Genomic DNA, 27,453 nt, shown 5'->3' with positions numbered 1-27,453 from the left:
CCTACTTTCTCTGGCCAAACCATTCTTCTTATGTGAGAGATTTAAACTGACTGGCTTGCAGACCTGGCAATGCTACGAAGGGTAAAGCTAATTGAGAGAAATTCAAACCAACGTAAATTTAGTTTCTGAAACACAGTCCAAGAGACGGGTGAGGATTGAATACACAGAATTTCACAGCGTGATTTAATTCATCAAAATTAGGACTTGTTGAATGTACTGTAATAGCTCCGGTACCGTCATTCTCTCTTGAGGATCCTCAATCAAAAGTCAGCTAAATGAGTATATTTACTATTACTGTAAGTCCCAATGCTATTGATCAACACAAAATAGTAAGCCACAGCAACTCATACAACATTACAAAATCAAACATTATTTATTTAACACACAGCTAATTATCTATATAACTGTATCTGTCTTGTGTGGCATCACGAGAGGACGTGTGATGGAGGGGCGATACGTGGCTCTCGGGGAGTGGCTACCCGGGCCCAAGATGGCTGCCGAGAGGACCACGCCTCCCAGAAGGCACCGCGCCACCAGGTGAGGGAGGGAGAGAGAACAAAAGGCCGGACCCAAGCACCAAAAGAAGAAGAGCATACCTGGCGCAAAGAGAGGTCAATGCCAGAAGAACTTTGAGTTGAAGATACCTTGTAGGATCCAATCCGAGGAGCAACTTTTTGTGTTCAACATAACTTTTATGTTTTGCTTCCGGACATACGTTTTTTGTTGGTAAGTAAACCGAATTCCTTGTTTTGAACCCACTTTTGCCTGCTCTGTCCGGTTTTTACTCACTGCCCTACACCCCGCACAGTGGTCTAGCCTTTCATGATACCACAATGCCAATTAGCCACGTGCATTGATAGTAACTTACAGTAAAATTACTAAGTTACATTAGCACATTGTTTTTGTTATTTCCCATGATCCTTTTGTTTTCATCTGGTCATATTCTGACCTGGCCCTCGTTACCAGAGCATCCTCATCAGTTACCACGGTGATACCATGGGGGTCAGGTGCTGCTTGCTCTCTCTGGGCAGGGTAAACCATGTGACAGCTGGAACCATGGAGGCTTCAGCTCACTGTGCTTTAATGATGCATCTGCTGTGATGGTCTGACCTGTCTCTCTGTTGTACACACACACACACAAGCATCCATGCACATAAATACACAAGCACCTTTGCACACACACATACACACGTGTCCACGCATCCACACACACACACCAGTTTTGTAGGCACATAATGATCATCTTCCTTCCTTCCTCGTTATCACGTGTGGTCACCACCAAACAAAAAACATGTTCTCAACATAGTCCTGCCCCTTCACCTCTGCTTAACTCTGTGTGTGTGTGTGTGTGTGTGGGGGCATCAGCATTTATAGGTGTCTTCTTATGCCAACCAGCAGACCACCGCTCCCTACCCAGATTGCACTCTGTTTTCTTATTATTCCTGCCGGGGGTCAATGAGCGCCGTGCTCTTTCCTGCTGTGGCAACAGTCCTGAAGCTCCCACCTATAGGGGGAAGCCTGCAGACCATCACACTCCAATATGATTGATTACCGCGTCAGCAAGGAAACACTGAACTGTGACCAAGATGCACTGAAAACTGAGGCAGCCTCTTCATCTCCTCCCAGAAGAAACTGGAAGGACTGTGGGCACAAAGAGACTTTCGTGTAAATACTTTCCTGTACCCCAGAAAGGAGAGACCCAGACACCCCATAATTACCTCCAGATACTCCCATATACCCTTGAATATGCCCAGATACCCCTCCAGATACCCCGCAGACAACCCCATAAGCCCCCACACACCCACCCCATCTGGATACCTCCAGACCACTCACAAATACCCTCAGAAGATGATCAGTGAAAACAACTCTGCCGTCAAGAATTAGTGAACACTGTAAACTGACAACACAATCCACTTAAGAAACATGATCATGTTGAAACACCCACACCAGTTAACCGCTAAGTCGGTGCAACACATTGTAAGTAAATACAATTGGTTCTGCACAGCTTCCATGCCTAACAGAGGATTAGGAGTCTAAACCAGGAGAATCAGCTACAGTAAGACTATTGGCTCTCCAAGCTTCGGCTGATTCATCACACTCTATCTGATTACCATACGGGAATCAAGCATGTCCCACAGAACACAGTGCAGTGCAGCTTTGAATAATGGATGACTGAATCAACTTAACGCAAATAACAGAAGGCCAGAGGAGAGGACTGCGTGCTGGAGCCGCGTCTCGCACTGAGGCTGGAGAGCAGGCTCTCAGGTGATGACAGAGAGCAGGGAAGGAGGGACGCTCAGTCCAAACAAACGAGAAGAAGAGAGGTCTACGGACGGAGGAGTGGCATGGAGGAGGAGCCGGATCTCTGGACGAATCACATCGGCCCGACACTGGATGGCGTGACCAGGTCAGAGGAAGGACACCCTGCTGGCTAAAGGAGCTGTTTACAATATGAGGTAGAAAAGTTGCATGCTCATCTCTCCTTTTGCTGTGACATTTAATTAAAGGCTACCTACCATTTAGTCCCCAGGGATGGGAGGAGGGATGGGGGGGGGCTGGGGCGAGGAGGACTTAGGGGGACTGTGGCCTTCAGACTGCTGAGGGGCTGACTAATCTGTTTGTATCTTCCTCTCCAACTCATCTGACATCTTTCCTGCCATCCCTCTCCCTTCTTCCCCATCCCTCCTAACCTTGTCCTCCCCCTATCCCTTTCGACTAATCCTCCTTCACTCTCTCTCTCGCTTCCTTGCCTTCCTCCTCATCTCCCTCTCTCCCTAATCATTACTAGACCCCCAACTGCACCACCCCAGCAGCAAATCAAACCCTTCAGCCCAGCCAGCTATCAAGTTAAGCAGCTTCTGAGGTAAACAGCTTGGGTCTCAGCTTCAAAACTACTCATCTTCTCTCCTGTTTTCCATCTCAGCTCATTTAGATAATTAGACAATAATTTGAAGTTTCCAAGGAGACCACTCACTGGGTTGTTCCAGGCTGGGCTGTCTGGGTTGGACTCTCGCCAGTCAACAGGTGGCAATGCCATGATGCCACCAAGCACCTCCGCAGTCACTCACCCTAACCAACAACCTTGCAACCTAACCCCCCTCCCCCAACCCACCAGGATAAATGGGAGTCAGAGAGGAGTTTACACCCTCTACTTGTGCAACTCCACATGGAGTGCTACATTACTTCACCCTCCCACCACCACCACCACCCCCATGCTCACCAACCTGTGTGACTCAATCCACCTAAATCTGACATTTTGACAGTTAAACATGCAGGAAACACAGCCACACCTCTATGATGCCACAGTATGATGTTACTCTGCTATGATGCTACTCTGCTATGATGCTACTCTGCTATGATGCTACTCTGCTATGATACTACTCTGCTATGATGCTACTCTGCTATGATGCTACTCTGCTATGATGCTACTCTGCTATGATGCCACACTATGATGCTACTCTGCTACTCTAATTCTATACTATGATGCTAAGCTGCTGTGATGCTTCACTGCATTAAGCTAGGATGCTATGCTATGATGCTACCCTATGATCCTACACTCTGTGCTTCAAAGACTGGGTGTGACCTGAGTACACTCTTGTTAAGTGAGTGGCACTGCTGTAAAAGTGACTCAACAATGCATGAAGCAAAGAGAGGAGAGTAGAGGACACACATTGAGGAGACTTAACAAGATCTCTACAGGGCTCTCAAGTTTTGAAGACAGGCAAGAGTGACATTCTCCCCCCCCCCCCCCCCCCCCCCCCCCAGGATATGCTTTTTTTCGATTGTTGCATTAAATCTTACCCAGATACAATGGTGCTATTTTCCGATTGGCTATTGTATAGACCCTTTTTTGATTGGCTGATAAGTGGCAGGCTCGACTAAGAACTCCAGGGGTGACGCGCTTGACTGCCGGTTCCATAGTGAGAGTGGGGCGGCCAGAGGAATTTTGGTTGGGTGCTGCGCTATATTACATATATTATAAAAAAAAAATTTCGGCGTGAGAAATACAATGTGTGGCGGGAGGGCGTGACTAAAGACCGAAATGAGTGACTGTCACTCTTAATGCGTGACACTTGAGAGCCCTGCTCTATAAAATGAAAAAACGTGACTGGATATGACTGCCCCTTCATACAGACATCTCCATCCATTGGTTCACTGCATGAGCCAATGTCCAGCTCTGAGACCCCCATGCTGCCTTCCACACAGCTGGCACAGGAAAAGGGTCTTGACACCGGGCGAGAGGACTTGGACCCTTCCCCACGTTGTCACCGACCCGCCACCGCACTCCAGTCCCACCTACCAAGAGGGCTAACACAAGAGAAGTTCTGTTCACGTTCACTCTATTATGAAACGAATCCTGCCTTTGACTCTCCATTACATCACAGTCTGCAGTGTTTACGTCTAATGACAGGGACTTCAAACGAGACGAGAGCTGCTGGTGAGATAAGTATACATCACAGGCTTTTGATGCGTTTTAGTTTTTATAAGACTGTGTGATTGAGTGTTTGCCTTAGAGAAAAGCCAGCCATGCATGCAGGGATGTCTAGATCCCAGGAAATGATAGAATTTGCAGGACCCTGATGATGTAGGCTCGCAGCACATCTACACGTCTGTGTATTTGTGTGCCAACATGTGAACAAGTGTGTGTGTCTGTGTGTGGGGGGGTATGTATGTATGTGTGTGCGTGTTTGAGTGTGTGGGTGAGGGAGTGTCACGACTCAGGGTGAGGTAGGAGCCAAATGTAGTTGAATAGCAGAAATCCAAAACAGTATAAAGGAGCAATCCAAGTAACAGCAAGACAGGCAAAGGTAGTAGGCAAGCAAACCAATTCTGATGTTTTAGCTAAGGCTCAGAACCGGAAGTACAGAAGACTTCACAAGGACTAGAGGACACATGGACTTTGTGGCATGTTTCTCCTAAGACTGAAGGTTTAGGGCTGTACCTCTGTCAAATCCTACACTTCCTTCTAAACCTTACTTTGTGCAGAAGGGTCATCTTGCGGACATATCTTTCCATAAATCAGCTTTTTCTTACCCATAGTTCATAGTGTTGAGATGTGAAACAAGGGGTTACCAGGGGGAGCCTGGAAGCGTTAACAACCACCATAAAACGGAAAAAGAAACAAGCATCAACCTAGTTTGACCTAGTTTAATTATTTCATTAAATGTTTGCTTTATGATGCTGTTTTGACAAAAAAGAGTACACTGATTATTAATAACATCTCATGGAAACCAATTCAAATATTTTAGCAAAGGCTCAGAACTGGAAGTGCAGTAGACTTCACAAGGACTAGAGGACACGTGGCTTTGTGTCCACCATAAAACGGAAAAAGAAAGAAAAATGCATGAACCTTGTTGGACTTAGTTTCATTATTTCATTAAATGTTTGCTTTATGATGCTGTTTTGACAAAATAGAGTACATTGATTATTACTACTCTGTCTCTTATTTCTATTCATAATATTAGAGGGTTCAGGGCTTGGGCCTTACATGGGTGCAGGGGGTGCATTTGCCCCCCCTACAGTTGGGATGAAAACATTTACATTTAGTAAATTTACATTAATGTAAAAAAAACGATTGAATGATTTTAGAACATTTTTAAGTGATGTCAGACTTGTATGTTCTATTAAAGTTTGTTTTACTCTGATGAATTACACATTTTAAGATTTTCTATTAATTTTGAGCATGTTTTTTCTAAGCAAAAAAAATGATTCATTACCCTTTGCACCCCCAGTTTGAAAACCTAGAACTGCCTATGACTGTGGGATTGAGCCATACACTGGGCCGACAGCTAACAAGGGGCAGGTGTGCATGAATGTCTAGTTCTAGTATTCTGCAGAGACCGAGCGCTGTGTCAGGGGTCTTACCGTTCTCACAGAGTTTGAGCGTGGCACATAGTGGAAGTTATGTTACTTTAAAATACAAAAATCTACAGTAAGGCAAACATGCAAAAGTTCAAGAATGCTGAGTTGCAGTGAAGATAGTAAGGAGAGTATCATCACAGTCTGTAGGAGTGTGTGTGTGTGTGTATTTGTGTGTGTGTGTGTGTGTGTAAGCGAGGGTGTATCCCGTGAATGTGTGTGCACGTGTGTTACAGAGATCAGAGATTACCTTCAGTCTTTTTCTGTACTTCGTACAAAGCCAGGTGGGAGTGAAGATCATGTAGACAGCAGTAATTACATTCCATTACAGTCCTCCACAGGTCTGTGGATGCTCTCCCTGCTAGACTCAGCGCTGGGAGGGTTGTACCAACTTAGAACTGGAGGAGGGGGCTGGACCACCCCTCTCTGTCTCAATGGATCTGCCCAAAAGAGGCTAACATCACAGTCCACTTTTCATTTCCACTCCAGCCGCAAGTATGTCATTAGATGCAATGGAGTGTGTGTTTGTGTGTGTTAGTCCTCGTGCATGTGTGTGTGTGTTCTCAACGGAGCTGAAAAGCAGGGAGTCAGAGATGAGTATGTGTGCGTTGGGGAGAGGGAAACATAACCTCCCTGTCCTTGTGCAGAGCTGAGGGTCAACTGTCTCATGGTAATGCTGGGTTCAGGGTCTGTGAAGCGCAGCACTGATAATCATATAGCATCTCTCTTCAAGCTCACACACACACACAAACACACAAACACGGCCACACACACACACACTCATACTCATCTCTGACTCCAAGCTCTTCAGTTCCATTGAGTGTCTGAGGGATCACAGAGGCTGACTGCCAGTAGCCTCGAGCAGGGAGTGTGTCCTGACAGCATGGTCACTAGGAGAGGGGTAGAGGAGGAGGAGGGGGTGGAGGGAGGAGGAAGAAGAGAAGGAGCAGAGAAAGGGTGGAGGAGGGGCAGTTTGTAAGAGGAGGAGGGAGGAGGAGTGGGAGAAAGGAAGGGGGTGAGGATGGAAATAAGGATGAGAATTTGGAGCGGAGAAAGGGGCGTGAGAGTGAAGGAGCAGGAGGAGGGAGGAGGGAGGAGGAGAAGCGGAGGAGGGGGGGAAGGAGGAGGAGAGAGGAAAAGAAGAGCGTAGTTGTGGAGGATGAGAGAGGAGGAAGGGGCAAACTCTGTCAGCCACCCCAGCTCAACTGGGTGCAAGAGATACAGGAGCTAGATACCGTGGAGCAGGAGAGCATACGTAGAGCATGAACATCCTCCACCATGCTCTGGAAGCACCTTCACATACTAGATCCATCTTAGATAAGGAACATGTCCGACATGCCATATCTCACACTGGCAAGAAGCTCAACTACATACAGCACATGTGTCTGTAACCAGACCCAGGGCAGGGATTATTTCACCTTCTGTCACCAGAGAACAAGGCTGTTACTAAATAGAACATGTATGTGACTATCAGGGATTACTGATAGTACACACACAGACATCATTATCTGGAGACCACTTTTTGTTGGTTCTTGCAGGGAATGCTGTTAAAGCCCTGGAATGCAATCTCTCCATCAGACCAGACAACATCCCATCTACATTGTAGCTCACAGGCTGCTGAAAAGAATTGTGATAAGAGGTGGAACAGTCTCAGCCCCAGTCCTCAGACCCAGCCTTAACCTCAGCCTGTCCGGGAGTCAGATGGCTGAGTGGTGAGGGAGTCGGGCTAGTAATCAGAAGGTTGCCAGATCGATTCCCCGCCGTGCCAAATGACGTTGTGTCCTTGGGCAAGGCACTTCACCCTAATTGCTTCGGGGGGAATGTCCCTGTATTTACTGTAAGTCGCTCTGGATAAGAGCGTCTGCTAAATGACTAAATGTAAATGTAAATGTAAATGTCCTCAGCCCCATCCTTGGCCTTAGCCTCAGCCCCAGCCCCAACCCCAGTTAAGCGTTCCCCTGTAAACCAGCCAGCCAGCCCCCGCATGGCTCTGTCCTCCTCATGAATACTGATGTGGCAGGTGTCGACATGCCGAAGGCCCCATTCTCCCACCTCCCCCTGGAGCAAGGACAGGCTCCTTGAACCATCATCACCCCAGACTTCTCATCAACTCGGCCAGTCTAGCCGGGCCCCAGCAAGATGCCTGATTAATATACGTGTCGGGGGAACATGCCAGAACACTCCGGAGCCTGGCCGGGAGACCTCTGCTCCCAGCGCCCGTCTGTCAATCATCTTGAGGCTGGTGACATGTCATATGTCACCACCGATGAGCCAATCAGAGAGATCGGACAATCGGAGGGTGGTCCTTGGAGAAGCTCGAGTTTTAGGAGGAGAGGATAGGTCTCCGGGAAGAATGGGATACAAAAAAGAGGAAACTAGAAAAGAGGGGAGGAGAGGGGGAGCGTTTAATGTGTGGCCCACCATGCATAGAAACACTGGTGTTGCACCAGAGCATCTGCTCCTTGTGTCAGAAGACAAATCATAGCCATAGCTAAACCCTGCATGAGGAATAGTCTGACTCCCTGAGCCATGGAGCAGCCAGACGAAGCAACACACACTAATGTGCAACACTGGAGCTGCTCTCTGCTCGCACACCAGCCACACACACTCAGGACAAGGAGGGAGGGAGGTGTAGGAGGAGTGTGACAAATCGATCCAGGCTCCATCTCAGCCCAGGCCCAGCCTCCCTGGACACCCCTGTCAAACACCAGCTGATAAATCTGACAGGATATTACAAAGGCCGGGCACTATCTTACTGGAGCTGTCAATACCAGCACCATCAACATTCACAAGGGTTAAATCTCTCATACAGTTTCTTATGAGCCATCTCATTTGATGTTATTATGTTCCAGCAATATATGCACATTTCCATACACCCACAGTGTGTGGGGGAGGGGGCTCTGGTGGGTTCTCTCCCTACCTAGCTTCAGCTACCATGTGGGGCACCTGACTCTCTCTCCCTACCCAGCTCCAGCTAGAGTCAGTGAGAGTCAGACTCACCCAGCCTCTCTATCTGGCGGGTCAGTCCCGGCTGTCATATCCTGGCAACAAGTACCACAGAGGAAGAGGTTTCGAGGACTTCTTCACTTAATGACAGTTATCTGTTCGGGTGGAGGAGCATGCGATGAAGACAGTGTCACTACCTCGGACGTCAGAGGTTGTTTATGGAGTAGGAGCCGACAGGCTGCATAACGGCTGTGTAATGTTTCAGAACGCTACATCCCAGCATCACTCAGTTACAACTTCACATGCAGCATCGATCCTGCACGATGAGGTGGGCCGGTGTGTGTGTGTGTGTGTGTGTGGGGGGGAGGGGAGGAAGGGGGGGTCTGAGGGGAAGGGGGGGTCTGAGGGAAAGGGGGGTGGGGAGGGGGGGGGGGATTGGCGAGGGATTGAGCTGCAGTTGATGTAATCCCCTTATTCAGAGTCAGCAGCAGATACTCCTGCCTGGTCCATGAGGCTGGACAAGCCTCTGCAGACTCCTTCACTAGCAATTAGCATCAGAGGCCTTTTCAAATGTGATGCTGTCTGTGCAAGTGTGTGTGTGCATGTGTGTGTGCATTATAGTTTGTATATGAGTGTATGTACAGTATGTGTGTGTTTTAATGTGGATAGTGTGCGTGTGTGTGAATATATTTGAGTGTGTGTGTGAGTGTGTGTCTAAACCAAGAACCTTTTCTAGACCAAATGCAGGTTGCTACATAGAGCACACAAGGAATCAGTCAATACATGCCTATATCCAAACACAGCATGTCACTCGAGTCTTCTGCCTCAACCTCCAGCGATCACCACTGCCTTCAAACAAACACTGCTTCTACACTGTGAGACATGCCCCAGCCTATGTACTGGTATAGGAGAAGCCAGACAAACAAACTGTCCTCATACCTCACACTACCACCAGGCACAGAGGGACCAACACAGCACTGAAACACCGAAAATATGGACCACGTTATTTTTTTGATCACAAAGGATCCTTTTCTTCAAAAGCTCCCATTCCACTTCAGAGCCATTTCCTGGCCAGGGGGTCACAGGCAGTCTTGGGTGTAACGCTTTACAACGTCACATATTACAGTAGTCAGACTACTTTTGTTAGGTAATGAGTAACTTAACGCGTTACATATTTATTGAATGAACCGTTACTAGTTCCTTGTTCAGTAACGTTCAGTTCACAAGTAACGCGTTACTTAATTTAGTCTTTTAGTCACGAGCCCTCAGCATGTAGCAAAAAGTCTAGGAAAGTAAACTGCTAGACAGGTGGGTTCCTATTCGTTCTTTTGGTGAGCAGTGTCACGAGCCCAATTTACCCGGCATTATGGAGCCGACCAGCTAAATAGTTATTTAAGACTTGCATGTACAGGCCTACGTAATGTCACATTAAATAATGTATTGAACTCAATCTTGTGTGATGTGTTTCTGCATCGTTCTGTGGTTTAGGTTGAAGATTATAATACAGTAAGTAAAATAGTCTGCTTCAGTAAGTGAACACCATTTTGCTACCATATACTTAGCTACTGCTTAGCTTCGTTTTGCTCCTAGATTCAAACCTAGCCTTGGTAAATTGTAGAGCTACCTAACTACTAGACTTCTGCCTGGTATTTTACAACATTATTTATTGATGAAAGAGTTTCTTGACTCAAGAACTTTTGCTTTTCATTATGGTGGATTATTACCTTGATCTGTGTTGCTGTATAATCAGGATTAATCATGTTAAATGTGAGTGATACTGAATATTCAGTACAATATGTGCTATTGCTGAAGTCAACCCATTAAATGTGCCTTCTGGGCACAAGTGACCAAGGTGAATTGTCTTAGAAATAAAATAATGTTCCTAATGTAACGCAAAAGTAACTTAACGCCTTACTCTCTACAGCAAGTAACTAAGTAACGTAACTAGTTACTTTACAAGGAATGTAACTAGTAACTGTAATTAGTTACTTTAAAAAGTAGCGTTACCCAACACTGGTCACAGGTGGAGGGCCACCTGTCCCCCACAGTGATGCTGCCTCTGCTCACCAGCCTCTGTTTGCTGACTCACTTCCTGCTGAGGGCTGGAGACTGAAGCTGACCTGGGATTAGTCCCCGGTGACACCTGTGGATTGTCAGACGACCAGGGACAAAGAAGGTCCCTTCCAGCTCCGTAGAGCAGGCAAGAGACAATCCTGTAGAGCTCTCTGTACCTGGCTGTGGGACACATACGTGTTTGTGTGTATGTAAGATATGTGCCTGTTTACGTTTTTTTAAGTCTGATTGTGTGCACGAGTGTGCATATTACTGTTAGTGAGTGAGTGTGTGTGTACAGGATATGTGTGTGTAAGTATGCATATGAGTGTGTGTGTGTATAAACGTGTGTGCGAGTATGCATATTAGTATGTGCATGTGTGAGTATGCACATTTGTGCGTGTATGTGTGTGGGTGCGTGTCCGTACGGAGTCAGCTAACCTTCACAGCACCAGAGAGTTCCTCTATGCCTATCATCACATCCATCAAGCAGTCGAGCCCTGGACGGGCCCAGGCGTCTCCCTCCCCTCCTCGCCGCTTATCTCCAGCTCCCTCCGGGGCTAGCTCAGTCCACGAGCAGGAAGCTCCACCTCGCCTCGTCTGTTATCAACGCTGCCCGCTCTCGTTAGCGTTAGCTCGGATCAGATGAGACGTTCTCCAAGCGTGAGAGGGAGTGTGGATCGGTTTGCCGCTGCTCTGAGTCAGCGGCTGGCGTTGGGGAACAGAGGCGGGGTCACGGAGAACAGGGTTTGGCGTGGGGTCGGCGAGGGGACCGCGTGGAAAGGAGGTGGAACTGGCTGGAGCGAGCTTGTCGTCAGAGCTGAAAGCGTCTCTGAGCCTGTTTACCCAAAGCAGTTCTTGTGATTCAACAGCGGTCGAGTGTAAATTACTGTAACTGCCCACGCTCTTCTGAGGCCAAACAGCACACAGCCTGACTCATAGATGGATGACTGTCCTTACTTTACCCTGTTGCTATGCCCTGCTTTTGTACCAGTCAATGTACCCTGTTACCTGTTACCATACCCTGCTACTGTACCCGTACTGTACCCTATGCTGTACATGTTACTGCAGCTATTACTTTACCCTGTTGCTGTACCCTGCTACTGTACCCTGTCACTGTATCCTGTCACTGTTCCTGTAACTATTTGTTACTGCACCTGTTGCTGTACCCTGCTACTGTATTCTGTCACTGTGTCCTGTCACTGTATCCTGTTACTACTTGTTATTGCACCTGTTACTGTACCCTGTCACTGTACCCTGTCACTGTATCCTGTCACTACTTGTTACTGCACCTGTAATTTTACTCTGTCACTGTACCCTGTCATTGTATCCTGTCACTACTTGTTACTGCACCAGTTACTGTACCCTGTCACTGTGCCTTGTTACTGTACCTGTTACTGCACCCTGTTACTGTACCCTGTCACTGTATCCTGTCACTACTTGTTACTGCACCAGTTACTGTACCCTGTCACTGTGCCTTGTTACTGTACCTGTTACTGCACCCTGTTACTGTACCATGTTACTGTATCCTGTCACTACTTGTTACTGCACCAGTTACTGTACCCTGTCACTGTGCCTTGTTACTGTACCATGTTACTGTATCCTGTCACTACTTGTTACTGCACCAGTTACTGTACCCTGTCACGGTGCCTTGTTACTGTACCTGTTACTGCACCCTGTTACTGTACCTGTCACTGCACCCTGAGGGGTGCACATTAGCTGCTGTATCTTACGGTGAGAGGCTGTTAGTGAAGTCCTTTCTGCACTGCGGCTACGCAGCAAACAGGAAGAATATGCTAAACCCCACCCATCAGACCAACGTGGATGAGTGCAATGCAAATGGTTAAATAATCACTTGGTAAAAAATGCCATAGGTACTGTAATGTATACAGCCAGGGAAGTGGGCAGGTGTGGGTGACAGCATACCTGTGCAAGTCTGTAGCTGTGTGTCTGTGTGTGTACTTGCATACCTATTCAAGTGTGCGTGTATGTGCAAGTGTGTGTGTGTGTGTGTGTATGTGTGTGTGTGTGTGTGTGTGTGTGTATGTGTGTGTGTGTGTCAGCATGCAGCAGGCCAGGACAGGAGCCTGTGGTGGGACTAAATGAAGCAGAGCAGATGCAGAGCACGCTGGCTCCAGGCCTCGCCCCCTTCACAGGAAGCAGGACTCATTTAGAGGCTCCTGACAGGCTCTCTGGGTGTCACTCAGCACAGATAACTCAGCCGGACCATAATTAACCTTCAACACCATCAGCTCCACCCTGGGGGCCCTGTCATTGTCCCCCAGAGCCTTATAGACACACACACACACACACACAATCACAGACACACTACACGGGCGTACACACACAAACACACACACACTCACACAAACACACCCCATGGAGGTCACAGAGCATGGAACAACACCTATCCACAGTAACCTGGGTGAAACACAGACCTTATGTAGGAAACCCACGGTGTTCTTCACCATGGCTGAGGAAACAGCACGTTTTCTAGGACAGCTTCCGAGTGTCTCCCTTTCTCCCCTGCCAGAGAACCGGGGGCTACTGTAGTATACAGCTAATGCTACAATGACCAACCAGATTAGACGACTACCTCTGTTCGCACAGACACACACACACACACACAGATGCTCACACACACAAATACCCGCACAAACAGATAATGGATACACAGATACATAGCCCCTTTTCTCTCTTTCAACACACACACAGTGATCTCTCAGGCACTTAACCACTGTATCCTAACAGAAATGATCAATCAATCACTTCATGAATTCACAACGGATCTCTATCAGTTCTCTTTAATGGAACAGGCATTGGCACAAGCTCATTGGACCGATCAGTCTCCGGAGGGGGTCTTCTCTGGAACCTCTTCATCATCGATCAACAGCAGAGCTGGAGCTTGTGACACCTGTCCGCACACACGTGTCAATCACAGGAAGGGGGAAAGTGCCCCATCGTCGCCACAAAGATTGGCTGCGTTACTGTAACATCTTGACCGCTGTACAATATATATTATAGATGTGAAACCTATGAAAATGTGGAGAAATAAAAACCTAGGACAATTCAATTTTGTGACGTTACCTACGTAAACACAATTAACTCATTCGTATACTTTTGTTGTGTGTGGGGCTTGTGTGTGTTTGTGTGCGTGTGTGTGTGCGTGCGTGCGTGTGTGTGTGTGAGAGAGAGAGAGACAGACAGACAGACAGACAAACAGGGAGTGAGAGAGAGAGAGAGAGAGAGAGAGAGAGAGAGAGAGAGAGAGAGAGAGAGAGAGAGAGAGAGAGAAAAAAGAGAGAGAGGGGGGGGGGGGAGAGAGAGAGGGGGGGAGAGACATAGAAATAGAGAATGAGAGAGAATTTGAAAAAGGTTATGCAGTGACGCAATATAAAGCTTAGCCAACAACTAGAAGCATTGGAGAGACAAGCTATTGGGATTTAAAAAAAACTATAATGCACCTCTTCAAGACTACATTTAATATTCAAGTCAGTGATTTCTCCTCATGTTCCCCACTGTTGTACGGGGCAATGCTACCCATGCACACAAGCCTATGTGATTAGTCTCTGAAAATGTAGCCTACATTCATTTTTGTTTAATGATCTTACCTGGACCTTCAGCTTAAGTCGACGGTTTTAAGTGTCTGTCCTTGGTGTGAGTCACACTTCGGTAAAAGAAATCGCCTGACAATGCCTATGTCCGTTGCCTTTAACGTGAAGAAAAACGGCAACCGTTTTGTAAGATTGGCAATAAAATGTTACTTGCCCCTTGCCCTGCCAATTAAAAGGAGCAATGACAAAGATCAAATAACTACATACGATGTTCCATTACAGCCCACTGGACGACATGGTTTTCTGTTGGCGAAAGATTATATCCTTCATAAAAAGCCTGCCAGTCACATAGGGCTTTGGCGCGCTCTCCTGTGAAATGTCCGCATCCAAATAGTTGGAAATGATCCTATACTTTCCCTTGAGTATGCTGCAATTTGAATCGGTCCTTTCTGACAAAAACTGTCGAGTAGATTTTTCCGTTGGAATTTTCCTTGAAATTAACAATTTTTTGTTTTAATTTTCAAACTGCAAAAAGCTATCAATTCATCTTATTCTCTCATTCCAAATCTAAAACGGAGTCTCTTCTCTCTCTTGCGACCAGCCCCGCCGACAATGCTTAGCACAGCTCTCGAGAAGATACGGGACGCGAAGCCTTCAAATGTGACCGAATAACCAGTGCGATGACTCCTGAATGTGAAATACGACTAAACACCGAATAAAAAAGGTGGCCTCGCTCTGTTTAAATTAAACGACTATGTAGACATCAACTGTGGGCATCCGACACGATGCCTGGGCAGAGACGCAGCCGGTGATACAGCGAAGTCTCTCTCTCCCGGAGATGCGCGTGGATCCCTGCACAGAAACACACACACTGGATGCTGTATACGCTTACAGGTGCATCACTATCCATGAATGCAGGGGATTGTGTGTCAGACTGGTCATGACATGTCATTTGAAGGCTTTGATTTGAGATTGAATTGTTTTCGATCATAACCAGCCTAGACTATATAATTAGCCAGTTATAGTTTGATGCTTTTGAATGTTTAAAGAGATGGGTTGGGGGACTCAAAATGTGCTCGCTGATGGATCCTTGTAGGCTTTATCAGTAGGCCTATGTGATTATTGCAAGTCGCTTGATGCCGGTTTGGTGTTTGTTGTTGTCCCCATTTAACTCCGACATTAAGCTTTCAATGCAAGGTCAAACGTCGGCCAGCACGGGTTTAACCTCCACATCCGGATTTATCCGTGTGTGTGCGTGATGGGTTTCTAGGAGCTGCAACTTGTTGGTCTGACATTTAGGTCCAGCGCGCTTGAAGTCCGGTACAGGAGAGACGGGAGAGAATGTTACTGCCTGGCCTTTCCCTTCCACACTCACCAGTCATGGTCTCATGTCATTACTGTGGATTGACACACACGCGCAATAATACATACACACGGACACACACACGCAATCCTCTCAGGACTGGAGTGATAGGCCTATTAAAAAGCGACAACCGTTTTGACAGAAGCTTGTTATATTTAGGCAATGCAAGACAAGTTTATTTGTTGGCCTCCGCAAATTTCATCCACAACGCTTTACACAGGCAAAAAAAATACGATTTAAAGGAAAAATAAATAGATAAATCTATAAAGTACAAAACTGAATCAAAAGATAAAACAAGGGTGACATGTAGTGCAGTATTTTGTTAGTCAAGGCACAGGGCAACAGGACGTTTTCATTCCAGACTTAAAAATGGCTCTAGGAAGTGCCTGATTGCTTTTGGGAGCTGGTTCCAGCAGGGTGGCTTAGTCAAAAGCTTCTGAGACCGAGTTAGCGGCAATAGTTGGCCCAACTGATGATCTCAATCTTTTTTATATTCTACAATCATGTCGAAACGTTTTGGGGTCCTGAACTCTTGAGTGAGTATAGGCTACCACACAAGAAGTACTTTAAACTCAATTTTGCAGTGAAATGGAAGCCAGTGTATGACTCTGAGAACTTAAAATGTGCTCAGTTTCATGGGTGTAGTAAGAATTTGTGACACATTCTGGATGAGCTGCAACTGCTAATTGTGTCTTTTGGAAAGACCAGTCACAAGGCCTTTGTAACAGCTCACTCTCCTTGTAATAAATGGGTGGATGAGTTTCTCAAAATCTTTTTGGAATTGCAATCCAGTTATTCTTGCAACATTTCTGAGATGGTAATATAATGACTTGGATACTGCTTTGATATGTCACTTAAGGCTGAGAATTGAGTATAAGAAAACACCAAGATCTGACTTGACTTTTAGTTTTTATGGAGTCAAGATAAGCATTTGTCTCAAGACTTTCCCTCTTTCTTGCCAAAAAGCACAACCTTTTCCTGTGTTTAGCTGGAGGAGATATTGGCTCATCGTGTCGTTGTTGACTTCCTCCATGCATTGGTATTATGAGTCAATTGGGCTGTAGCAAGAGAACTATGTAAATCTGGGTGTCATCTGCATAGCTGTGATAAGCAATGTTGTTGTTTTGTTGATTTAGTTCAGAGGAACAATGTCGTTTTCGAGTGGATACCACATCATTCATAGGGCCTATATGTGTATGTGTTATCTACAGAGTGTTTTTGACACTATAGCCCTACTGTAATCTGCCCAACAACACACAAACAAAAGTATGCAAATATTTATTCAATATAACCTCCACAAATGCAATTTAGTTCTATTACAAGCTGAACTCAACGCAATCTTTATCAATTATTCATGCGCACAAAATCGGATTTTTTCAATTAAGTAACGGAATTCAATCACGTATAATCGTATCCTATTCCTATTGGATTCCTATCTTACAACTTGTTATAGGAAACTGATGGGATGCTGGGCTATATAGCGAGGTGGTTTGAGCAAGATGATAGAGGTCTTAATAATATATGTACCCCCGGCGACAAATAGGAGTCCGTCTTGCTGTGACTTAATAGAAGTGATCCATGTACGCGAGGAGCTGTGTTTAAACTGATGGGGTGGTTTAAGATCCCTAAAGGGTGGTGGGAGGGGGGGGGGGGGGGGGGTCCCATGCAGATAGTGTAACGGTATGGAGGGGTCACGCCATACAAACACACACTTTCATATTTGGATCCCCAAAGACAATTCGAACGTAGGTAGCTTGGATGAAGAACGATAAAGACTATTTATGTTCAGCCTCGGTGCAGACTGGTTGTCATGTAAACTAAGATATTAAAACCCAAGGGAGGCCTGGGGGTAATATCTCCTGCAGCTCAAGTTAAAGAGCGGCCGTTATCTCAGATCTCTATGTTTGTTATCTACACCGCATAAACTGGCAGAGTGAAATATATCATATCGACAAGGTTTTAAATCCGGTGAGGGGCGGGAAAGGTGTCGGAATAGGAATAAGAGCTCGCTGATGTAGAATCGCGGGACATGTCTACAATCACCTCGCGATAATGATGCGAACTGGAGAGCACGAACCAACTCTCAGTGGGTGACACGTTTATGCTGATGTCAGACGGCGGGTGCGTCCGCATTGACGTATTGATTGAGCGCACTTGGCAAAGGGAATGGGGCATTGGAGATATAATTTACTAGCATGCCAGAACACGTATTGTCAGCAAAACACCGTCTTTGCATTCAGAGCATATTCTATTGACAATTAGGCTGGCAGAGAGATGGACGGGCCATTCCAGTGACCCCCTATTGGCTGAATCCTTGTTAGTGGTGACATCTGACTGGTGAAGGAACATACATGGAAGGTTCACATGGATTCCAACACACGGGTACCCGTAGACCCGGTACAGATCTTTGTTCTGTTTTTATCTGTATTTCACTTTCGCTACAATATTTCTATTGTCCGACTGTAATTCCGATATCTTTTCAAAAGCCGCCCGCCAGACATACAAACACAAGGACAGAACACTGACAGAAGGACAGCCGCATGCCATCTGCCTGGGCGGCTCAGGAGCAGAGGGTGGGTGGGTTCTGCCTTCAACGTTCCCACAGTTGATTGAAGGAAAGCAGCCGAAGGTGCAGAGATGATAGTCAGGCCTAGGCACGCACCCCTGCTCCTCAATGCTGGCCATCAGCATACAGGCTGTCAGCCCTCTTGGCATAGCACACATGCACACGCACGCACGCACGCATAGAGTTCCATGGAGGTACCTGGCTCTCTCTCACACACATCCTGCAACATGTCAGTATCTAGTAGGCTTATTAAAATACATGGAGAACATGCTAGAACGGACACTCACACACCCGGTTCCAGCGCTGCATGCTCCTGACAGCTGCATGCTGCCGTGGAGTGATGTCCAGCTGGAGCGAGCAAGGACCAGACCGGCTAGGTGAGACCAGGGGAGGAAGCTGCTCCATATTGATGAGGTTATGAATCAGATTGCTGCAGCACGGAAATTCAATCGTGTGCGTGTGCTCAAGTGTGCGCGTGCACAAGTGCCAGTGTGTCTGTTTGTACAGCTGTGTGTGTGTGTAGTCGTCCCTGTGTGGGGTGTATGCCTGCATGTTTTGGTGCATGCAGAGGGGTGTACATGCGTGTCCCCTGTCTGCAGTTTGCAGCAGCTCAGTTGTAGATCTCTGTTCTCCTCTAGACAGGCAGCTGGCTAATGGTTCTGGATCCCATCCAATGACTAGAGAAAGAGAGAGAGAAATTGGATGGAAGGAAGGGGGAATAGGAAGGGAAGGATGTGGAGAGAGAGGGAGGGAGGGAGGGAGGGAGGGAGGGAGGGAGGGAGGGAGGGAGGGAGGGAGGGAGGGAGGGAGGGAGGGAGGGAGAGAGAGAGAGAGGGAGAGAGAGAGAGAGAGAGAGAGAGAGAGAGAGAGAGAGAGAGAGAGAGAGAGAGAGGAGAGAGAGAGAGAGAGAGAGAGAGAGAGAGAGAGAGAGAGAGAGAGGGAGAGAGAGAGAGTGAGTGAGTGAGGAAGGGAAGAAAAAGTGGGAGCGAGTAAGACAGCATGAATGGAGGACAGAGCGATAAGGAGAAAGAGAGGGAGGGAGGGAGAGGTCAGGTGGGAGAGGAGAGTAGGAGAAAGAGAGAGAGTAGGCGGAGGATAATCTCTAGGAGGAGCAAACTGAGAGCTTGGATGTTGTCACCGCCAAGCCACCCAGACCCAAATGATATGTGACAGTCCTTAAAACAATTACACAATTAGGTGGAGTGGGTTGTCTGTTTGTGTCTGAAATACACAGATTGCAGTTGAGCTGGTGATTCTGCCTCTGTGGAAAATCTCCTGAATTTATCCTTGTGTTTTTACTGGTCTGGGATCAGTTGATATAAACCCAGACTCACATTTACAACATAGCTCAGAGAGGGAGTGCTGAGCGCATCATAGTCTGTCTCCCCCTTGAACCCCCCCCCTCCCACACACACAAAAACACCTGCACACGCTCTCTGCGGGGGCTGGGGGTCTTTCTGCAGTGGTGTCAATCATCAGACTTGCAGTATTAGGTTAACTGCCGCAAACCACCAATTTGAGACTCAAGGGGGTTGAGAGAGAGAGAAACAGAGGGCAGGAGAGGGGAGAAGGGGGAGGGAAAAAGAGAGGGAGATGGAAAGAAAAAGGAGGAGGAAAGAGAAAAGGATAGGGGCGTGAGAGAAAGAGAGGGAGATAGAGAGGTAGAGAAAAAGACCGTGAACAGGAGAGAGAGGTAGACAGACTCGGGAGACGCGGAGGAGGGAGAGGGAAGGAGAGAGAGGAGGAGGGAGAGGGAAGGAGAGAGAGGAGGAGAAAGGGCAAGAGGTAGAGGAAGAGACAAGGAGATGGAGAATTCTTGTAATCAGGAGGTGCATCTCCGCGCCAGGCAGTGCGGCTGTCAGCGCGTCTCCTCGTTTTAAGAGAGCCAGATGAAAGGCCGTTCCCAGCCAGGCTCTACCTGAGGAAGACGGCGGAAGGAGCGGAGCACGCCGGCGAGGCGGAAGATGAACGTAAATAAGCATCGTTGTGTGATCAGCTTAACTGTGCAGAACACCCTGCTACACTCCTCAAAGCGGCTGAACAACTCGCACTCAACGCATGATAATATTGTGGACGGGAACTGCTGTTGGAAGGCTCTGTAAGAAAATGTTCATGGAGTTTGTGTGTGTGCATGTTTGTGTCTACAGGCATCTGTGCGTGCTGATGTCTGTGTGTGTCTGTGTCTGCTGGCGTGTGTCGATGTCTGTCTGTCTGTGTATGTCTGGGTGCGTTGGTGTGTGTGCGTGCGTTTGTCTAAACGCATTTTCCTGTGCGCCCACTAAGTTGAGCCCAGAGGCACCCATATTCGCCCACAAAGCTTTGAGTGCTCTCTCCATCCCACAGACAGGCACTCCTGGGCCAGTTAAGTTCACTTATCACAGCCCTTGACTGGGTCCCTCCCTGGGAGCCCTGGGTGAAGCGATGAGGGCTGCTGAGAGAGAGATTGTATGAGAGCTACCAGCTGAGAGAGACCAGCTGACACGTCCTCTCACCTCCATAGAAACAGGAGGATTATTAGCGCACTGCAACCAATCAGAGAGCAGCAGGTGCCTGTCAGTGTGGTTGAAGCGGACGACAGGACATCCTCAAGATGACTCAGGAAACAGGATGTTCCAAATGACTAGTTTAGAGTCCAGCCAGCCCGCCAGGGAGACTGACACAGGATGTCAAACTAAATAGTTTTTTTTTATTCCAGTCAGGCACTGTTCCAACCCCCACCCTCCTGCTCCTCCTCCCCCTCTTCCTCCTTCCCTCATTTACCTCCACCCTCCTCTATCCCTTCTTCCTCCAGCTCACCCTCCTCCTCCTCTTTCTCTCTGTGTCTGATTCTTCCATGAGCAACATTAGCATCCCAGTGCTATTGATCAGCGCTCAAAGGAAGGCATCAGGTAGATTAAATCACCTGACCCACTGCTTGGTCTCTGCATCTATTCAGGCAGACAGACTCATTACTGCTCCTTATCTCTGAGTCTGAATGGATTTGAATGTGGCCCTGCAGTCTTGGAAGGGAGGAAATAGGAGGAGTCAGGAGGAAATGGGAGGGGTCTGGGAGGAAATGGGAGGAGTCTGGGTGAGATGGGAGGAGTCTGGGTGGCATAGAGATGTCAGTTCTTCCTCTTCTCTGGTTCCTGTCCAGGGTAAAACATGGAGGTTACCCCCCCCTTCCCTCCCCCCTTGTCTGCAGGTAAACATCCGTAAGTTCCTCGATCCAGGACTCCTGCATGGTCACGGTGACCTCCATAGCTGCTAAATACCACAGCTGATAAGCTACTAATCAATCATCATCAGTCAGCTGAACCGTCACAGAGAAGCTGACTCTACCAACACGCCCCGCAGCTCAATTACAAACCAGATCTCTCTCTCTCACTCTTTCTCTCTTTCTCTCTTTCACTCACACACACACACAAAACCCCTCCATGCTGTTGCCAGTCCTAATCACAGAGGCGGGTCAGCATTGATTTGAGTGCAGCCTGGAAGGACAAAGGAGCTGTGTCAGTATCTGCAAGACCTGCAGGTCACGTCTGCTCTGCTTCCTCTCTCTCCCTCTGCAGACCAAACCTGGCAACCCACGTGACACCTCATCACAGCCCCAGTCTAGGCACAGGCCCCTCAGCCCTGTGGGCATCATTATGCTCTGTTTAGCGCCTAGCAGTTAACACCTAACCTCAGCCCTGCAGGACAACACTGTGGTCTGGTCACATGTTTGCACCTATAGCTGTTGATCTGAAGAGAGCTTGGAAAAGAGAAAGCTCCCAAGGGATCACTGCAGGTGATGAAGAATCAAACGGAATTGTTAATACCTCTTGGTATCTCTTCCGGACGGACCACGCCCACATCGGAGGATGGCGCTGTCAATCAAACAGAAAACAATGACTTCAAATTAGGAGTCATGACTGCTGAAGGGGTGGGGATTATTCAGTCAGTGGGTGCATTGATCATCATGCCGATCAATCACATATTGGTTGGTGTCTGACAGAGCAGGGCTCATGGGGATCAGGGAAGGTCAAAGCTACACCTTGTAATCATGACGGACAATGTATCAATGTTCCTCTTGGCTGAACACTGCTGTTTTTAACAGTGATCATGTGGTTCATCAAGGGGCCTGAGACTGTTGTGGTCCACTCAGAGTTGGTCCATCGTCCACTTAGGCTCTATGAGCTTCCATCATGGTCCATTCATCCAGGGCTTCACCTGTACAGGGGGGTTGACACCAGGCAGCCTCACACACTGGTGTGGAGGAAGGTCAGATCCCACCTAGCTTATTTCAATGTATAATACACCAAGAGAGCTTGTTTGAACACATAATATTACCAGGAGAGCTTATTTGAACGTATAATATTACCAGGAGAGCTTATTTGAACGTATAATATTACCAGGAGAGCTTATTTGAACGTATAATATTACCAGGAGAGCTTATTTGAACGTATAATATTACCAGGAGAGCTTATTTGAACATATATTCTACCAGGAGAATCACACTGAGAACCAGGCTTCTCTTGAAGGTGAGCCCTGCAAGAACTCAACTAAATAAAAACCATACACGTATACAAACACAACCAGCACTAAGAAATCATTACAATAACAGAAAGAGCTACATTCCCAAGTGCCTTTGAATCAGTCACAGAGGGCCTGCTTGGAAATCCTGTTGCCAGAAAACACTATCTCACATAGAATGAAAAACATTAAACAACAAAAACAAAACATTAATCATTACCCAACAAGATGATTCATTCAAATCTAACTCTTGCAATCCATTTGTTTTCCTGTTCTCTCTTCTCACCTCCTGCAGTGTGTGTGTGATTACTAATGTCTTAGACAGGTTATAATACTCCCTGATGACTCCGGCAGCAGCAGACAATGATTTATTAGATCAAAGCAAATCTGCTTTCCTTCCTGCTCCGTGATGCACATTTCTGACCAGAGAAAAAAAAAATAGGCAATTAAAGTTCTTTCTTCAGAGAATACGTTTTGTAGTGGGCATGGGACTCGGTATCACACAGGCACGCACAACTCTGTGTAGAATGGCACAAGAGAAAGCAATCAATACCTCTCTGTTCAGAAGACAAAGATCTGTTCCATTGGAGACAATATGCCGTCTGGGCTTATTGTCTGGGATCTGATTCCCATTGATGCATACAAACAGAACCAAACCATACTTACGGTCCCAGGTGAACTTGTAAAAAAAACAATTGTGTTATGCTTTCACCAAAAATATGATAGCTTGTTCTGCTTGGGGGACAACATTTTGCGTTTGTGTTTGTGTGTAAGGCCTATCAATCTCAATTATTTGCACAGCTGTTAGGAGTCTAAACAGTATTGTGCTCCAGAGGAAAATAAGTGGAAAACAGCCTGCTTGGCTGAGTGAGTCAGTCAGTCAAGCATACCTAGAGTCACCCTCAGCCAAGCACACCTAAATCACCTGCTCTCACCAAATATGGCAATGTTTTCTGTGAAATTGAGCATCCGATTACAGGAACACAAACACAAGAACTTCAACAGCCAGTTCTCTTGAGAAAGAAAGAGAGATAGAGAGAGCGTGTTTGAATGAGAGAGAGAGATAAACTTTATATCATTGAAAGCCCATTTTCATCTACGGGTCTGGAACCATAACTTAAATTGCTTAGGATGGGAGGAGTGAGGTAGGGAGGGAGGACAGATTGAGAAGAGAGGGAGGGAAGAGATTAAGGAGAGAGAAAGGGAGGATGAGTGGGAGATAAGGGAGGGAAGGCGGTAGAGATGGAGGAGAGAGCGAGGGAGGATAGGAGAGTGCCGTCTTGTCCTCCTCGAGGACTGTGATGAGAGTGACGCCTCGCTCCTCTTTGTCTTCAACACTCCAATTAACTGGCGGACAGGTGCGTGTGGACAACGTGGTAATCAATTCCTGTCCCTTTCACTCTCATCTCTTCTCTTCCTCCCAAAGAAAACAAGTCTTTAGATGTGGAGAGAGAGACAGAGAGAGAGACAGAGAGAGAGACAGAGAGAGAGACAGAGAGAGAGACAGAGAGAGAGACAGAGAGAGCGGCAGGAGAAGGGGAGGAGTATGAGGGAGAAGAGCAGAGGTGTTGATTGGAAGCAGTTCAGCGCACCTCTCCAGCAGCAATGTAACATCAAGCAGGACAGGTCTAACAGCCAACTTCATTAAAAGTGCCCTTAAATAACACTATGAGATCATCTCTGTTTCCACTTCTCTCCAGAAAGGGGTCAATACTATTATGACTGCAATATACTTTATACTTTACTATTGCTACATAGTTAGATTTTATTTGAGCTACGTTAGTTATAGTACATACCTGCTCTATTAATACATTACTACTACACTACTTGATCATTACTGTTACTTGACCATTGCATTAAGCTTCAAATATATTGGTGTCAAAATGGCCACTGCACTCTGACCTTTCGATTGACACCTCATTTGACCTAGTAGGAGCCTCCATGTTCTGTCTATAGCCTTCTAAAGCCTACCAGGTGGCTTCCAAAATGTGTCCGCCCCCCCCCCCCCATCAGCTCTGTCTGGGTTCAAATGTTTTACTTGCCTTCGATTGTTTCAAAAATGAACTTGCTGACCGTATAGCCAATGCAATTCTGAAGACAGCAATGTACAGGTTTAGCAAGAGTCCTTTTGGAGTCTCTAAAGTGCACTTTTATAAAACGCCTGGATGTACCCTTAGAAAAACGTGTAAAATATTCATTCATTTTTGAATTTTATTCGACCTTTGACTTGTATTAGGTAAGGCTTCAGGCTGTGGTCCCATTGTGTCTTCCAGATAATACCTCCCACCTAAAGGCATCTGTAGGCATCTGTATGCAAAACCAAATTTAGGAAGAAATGTATTGTGTTCAAGCTATTCTTAGTCAAAAAAGAAAGGACTTTTGAGAGTCACCTTTCAAAAGAGACCACAACCATGCCATGTATGGTCCTTGGGAAAGGCACTTCACCCTACTTGCCTCGGGGGAAATGTCCCTGTACTTACTGTAAGTCGCTCTGGATAAGAGCGTTTGCTAAATGACTAAATGTAAATGTATTCTAAATTGTTCAAGAACAGCTTTCAATTTACTTTGGGTATGCTTTATTAGGCGTTTTCAGTGAATTGGACAGGATTGTTAATACATCCCTCCTCTTCATCTGCAGCCCTGCAGTCGTTGCCCCTGGTCACAGGAACAGGAGCACTCACATTCCCTCTGGATGCTGTGTCTTTAACAACACAATGATCCCACTGCAGCTTCCTGTGTGTGTGTGTGTGTGTGTGTGTGTGTGTGTAGGGTGGCTGGAGTTATATGGAAGGTAGGGGAAGTTTGCCCCCTGTTGGTTAATACCATTAAGGGGCACATTTTCCAAATGTTGTGTCAGGATTGTGTGCGTGTTGTCAAACTCTACGTTGAGACAAACATACCCTGCATGACTGTCACAACAAAACTATCTTCTCTGATTGGTTTATTCACATTACAATCAGAAAGAGATTCACAACAAACTCAGACTAACAGTAGGAAAAATGTTTTCAACGTGTCAGGCCACGGTTTTATTTCAGTTTTGCTTATTATTATTAAAGTTATACAGTATGCATAGCCTTCCAAACTCAATCATCTGTACAGGAAATGTTATGTACTCTGTGATGTTAGGGTTTTTCAGATCATACCAGTAGAAGCTGCTGCATCTGTACTGGAGCCTGGGGGATGAGGTGAGCAGGGTGGGATGGAGGGGTGGTGGGAGAGGGGGGGGGGGGGGGGGGGGGGGGGGGGAGGGGGTCATGGGTGGTATGTAGGGGGTGGGGGGTGGAGGGGGAGCGGGGCATCAGGGGTGGTGGTGGTCAACTACAAATAGAGCAGAAACTCACTGAAGACCAGATCAGAGATCTGTTTCTTCATACCAGTTTCAACTCCATCCTGGAATTGATATTAGAGCTTCAACACCATCACAGGATAGGAAACTCACAGTCTAGAACACTAGCATGGTCTCCATGACAGTCTAGAACACTAGCCTGGTCTCCATGACAGTCTAGAACACTAGCCTGGGTTTCCATGACAGTCTAGAACACTACCCTCGATGTCTGACCTCAGTCCAGACTGCTGCAGATGCACTCAGCTCAGAGCAGGTTAAGATGGGGTATGGTGGGGTTGGGTGGGCTAGCATGCTCTCTCACCCCCCCTTGGGGCTGGGTTTAGAGGTTCAGCCAATCTAGCTACCACGTCACATGACCTGAAACATGCACGCAGCATGGGCAAACACTTGCTTATGAAAACAGACAAAAAAGAGATAAAATAAATACATCTTAAGAAAAAAAAAAAAAGAAAAAAAAACAATCTTAATACATTATCTTTAAAAATGTTCCTTTGTTTTTTTCTTGTGTTTCATATATATATCCTAAACACACAGTTTTTACAGTTTGGTATTGTTCTTTAAATGCAGGGAGGTAGGGGGGCGGGGACAGGATGTAAGGGGCGGGGTTTGGGACAATCCCTCTTCCCTGATTGCCATGTGCTGATGAGGAAGGAGGGGTCACTGGGAGGCTCCTCCATCCAACTCTCTCTCTCGGGCTCAGTCTCTCGTGCTCTGTGGTAACCATGGGCGACGCTGGCGGAGGGAGGGGCTCAACAGTGAGAGGACAAGCTTATACAGGAAGTCCGGGTCAACGACACAGGAAGTAGCAACTCAATCCTTCGTCTGAACTTCCACCTCTCGAACTATCTCTTATCTGGGGAGAGCAGAGGGACAGAGGGACAGAGAGACAGAGAGAGAGAGACAGAGAGACAGAAAGGGAAAGACACAGAGAAATGAGACATTTGAGTTAGACAGAGAGATGCTTGACGATGTGACATGGTGAGACTATCATGGAGAAAAGCTGGTGGATAGAAGCTCTTTCCCCCCCGACCTTTGTTCTGGTCCGGGTCTGGTGAGCTCCTCTCTGGCCGCGGGCGTACCAGGGTGTGGTACCTGGCCTCTACCTCCTGGGGGAGAACCATCACACACACACACAGAACACACTGTTAGAACAAAGGAACAACATGTCGGTCCTCTGACCAACATCACAGAGGCTCAACCACGCAGGATTAGAATCTACTTGTACATCTTAATGATTCTACATTAGAGATCAATCAGACTTTCTAAAGATTCT

At 46.9% G+C, this 27,453-nt stretch overlaps 1 protein-coding gene and 1 long non-coding RNA gene across 7 annotated transcripts in view; both read right to left on the bottom strand.

The window, feature by feature from the left end:
- LOC124477828 overlaps positions 1–15,258 on the bottom strand; it is a 55,778-nt gene extending 40,520 nt beyond the window's left edge. Inside the window, exon 1 of the long non-coding RNA XR_006957188.1 lies at positions 14,469–15,258. This is a non-coding gene — a long non-coding RNA (uncharacterized LOC124477828). The remainder of the gene's footprint in view (positions 1–14,468) is intronic.
- A 10,820-nt stretch (positions 15,259–26,078) lies between these two features.
- The window catches only part of arhgef12a (Rho guanine nucleotide exchange factor (GEF) 12a), a 30,160-nt gene continuing 28,785 nt past the window's right edge, over positions 26,079–27,453 (bottom strand). For all 6 annotated transcript variants that reach the window (XM_047035482.1, XM_047035484.1, XM_047035483.1 and 3 more), the window contains 2 exons: positions 27,211–27,286; positions 26,079–27,033 (listed from right to left, as the gene is read on the bottom strand). In XM_047035482.1, the coding sequence (XP_046891438.1) occupies positions 27,023–27,033; positions 27,211–27,286 (87 nt within the window). In that variant the 3' untranslated portion in view covers positions 26,079–27,022. The remainder of the gene's footprint in view (positions 27,034–27,210; positions 27,287–27,453) is intronic.

Source organism: Hypomesus transpacificus, chromosome 15, assembly GCF_021917145.1.
Source record: "Hypomesus transpacificus isolate Combined female chromosome 15, fHypTra1, whole genome shotgun sequence".
Taxonomy (NCBI): Eukaryota; Metazoa; Chordata; class Actinopteri; order Osmeriformes; family Osmeridae; genus Hypomesus; species Hypomesus transpacificus.
This window is presented reverse-complemented; position numbering and strand designations above follow the sequence as displayed.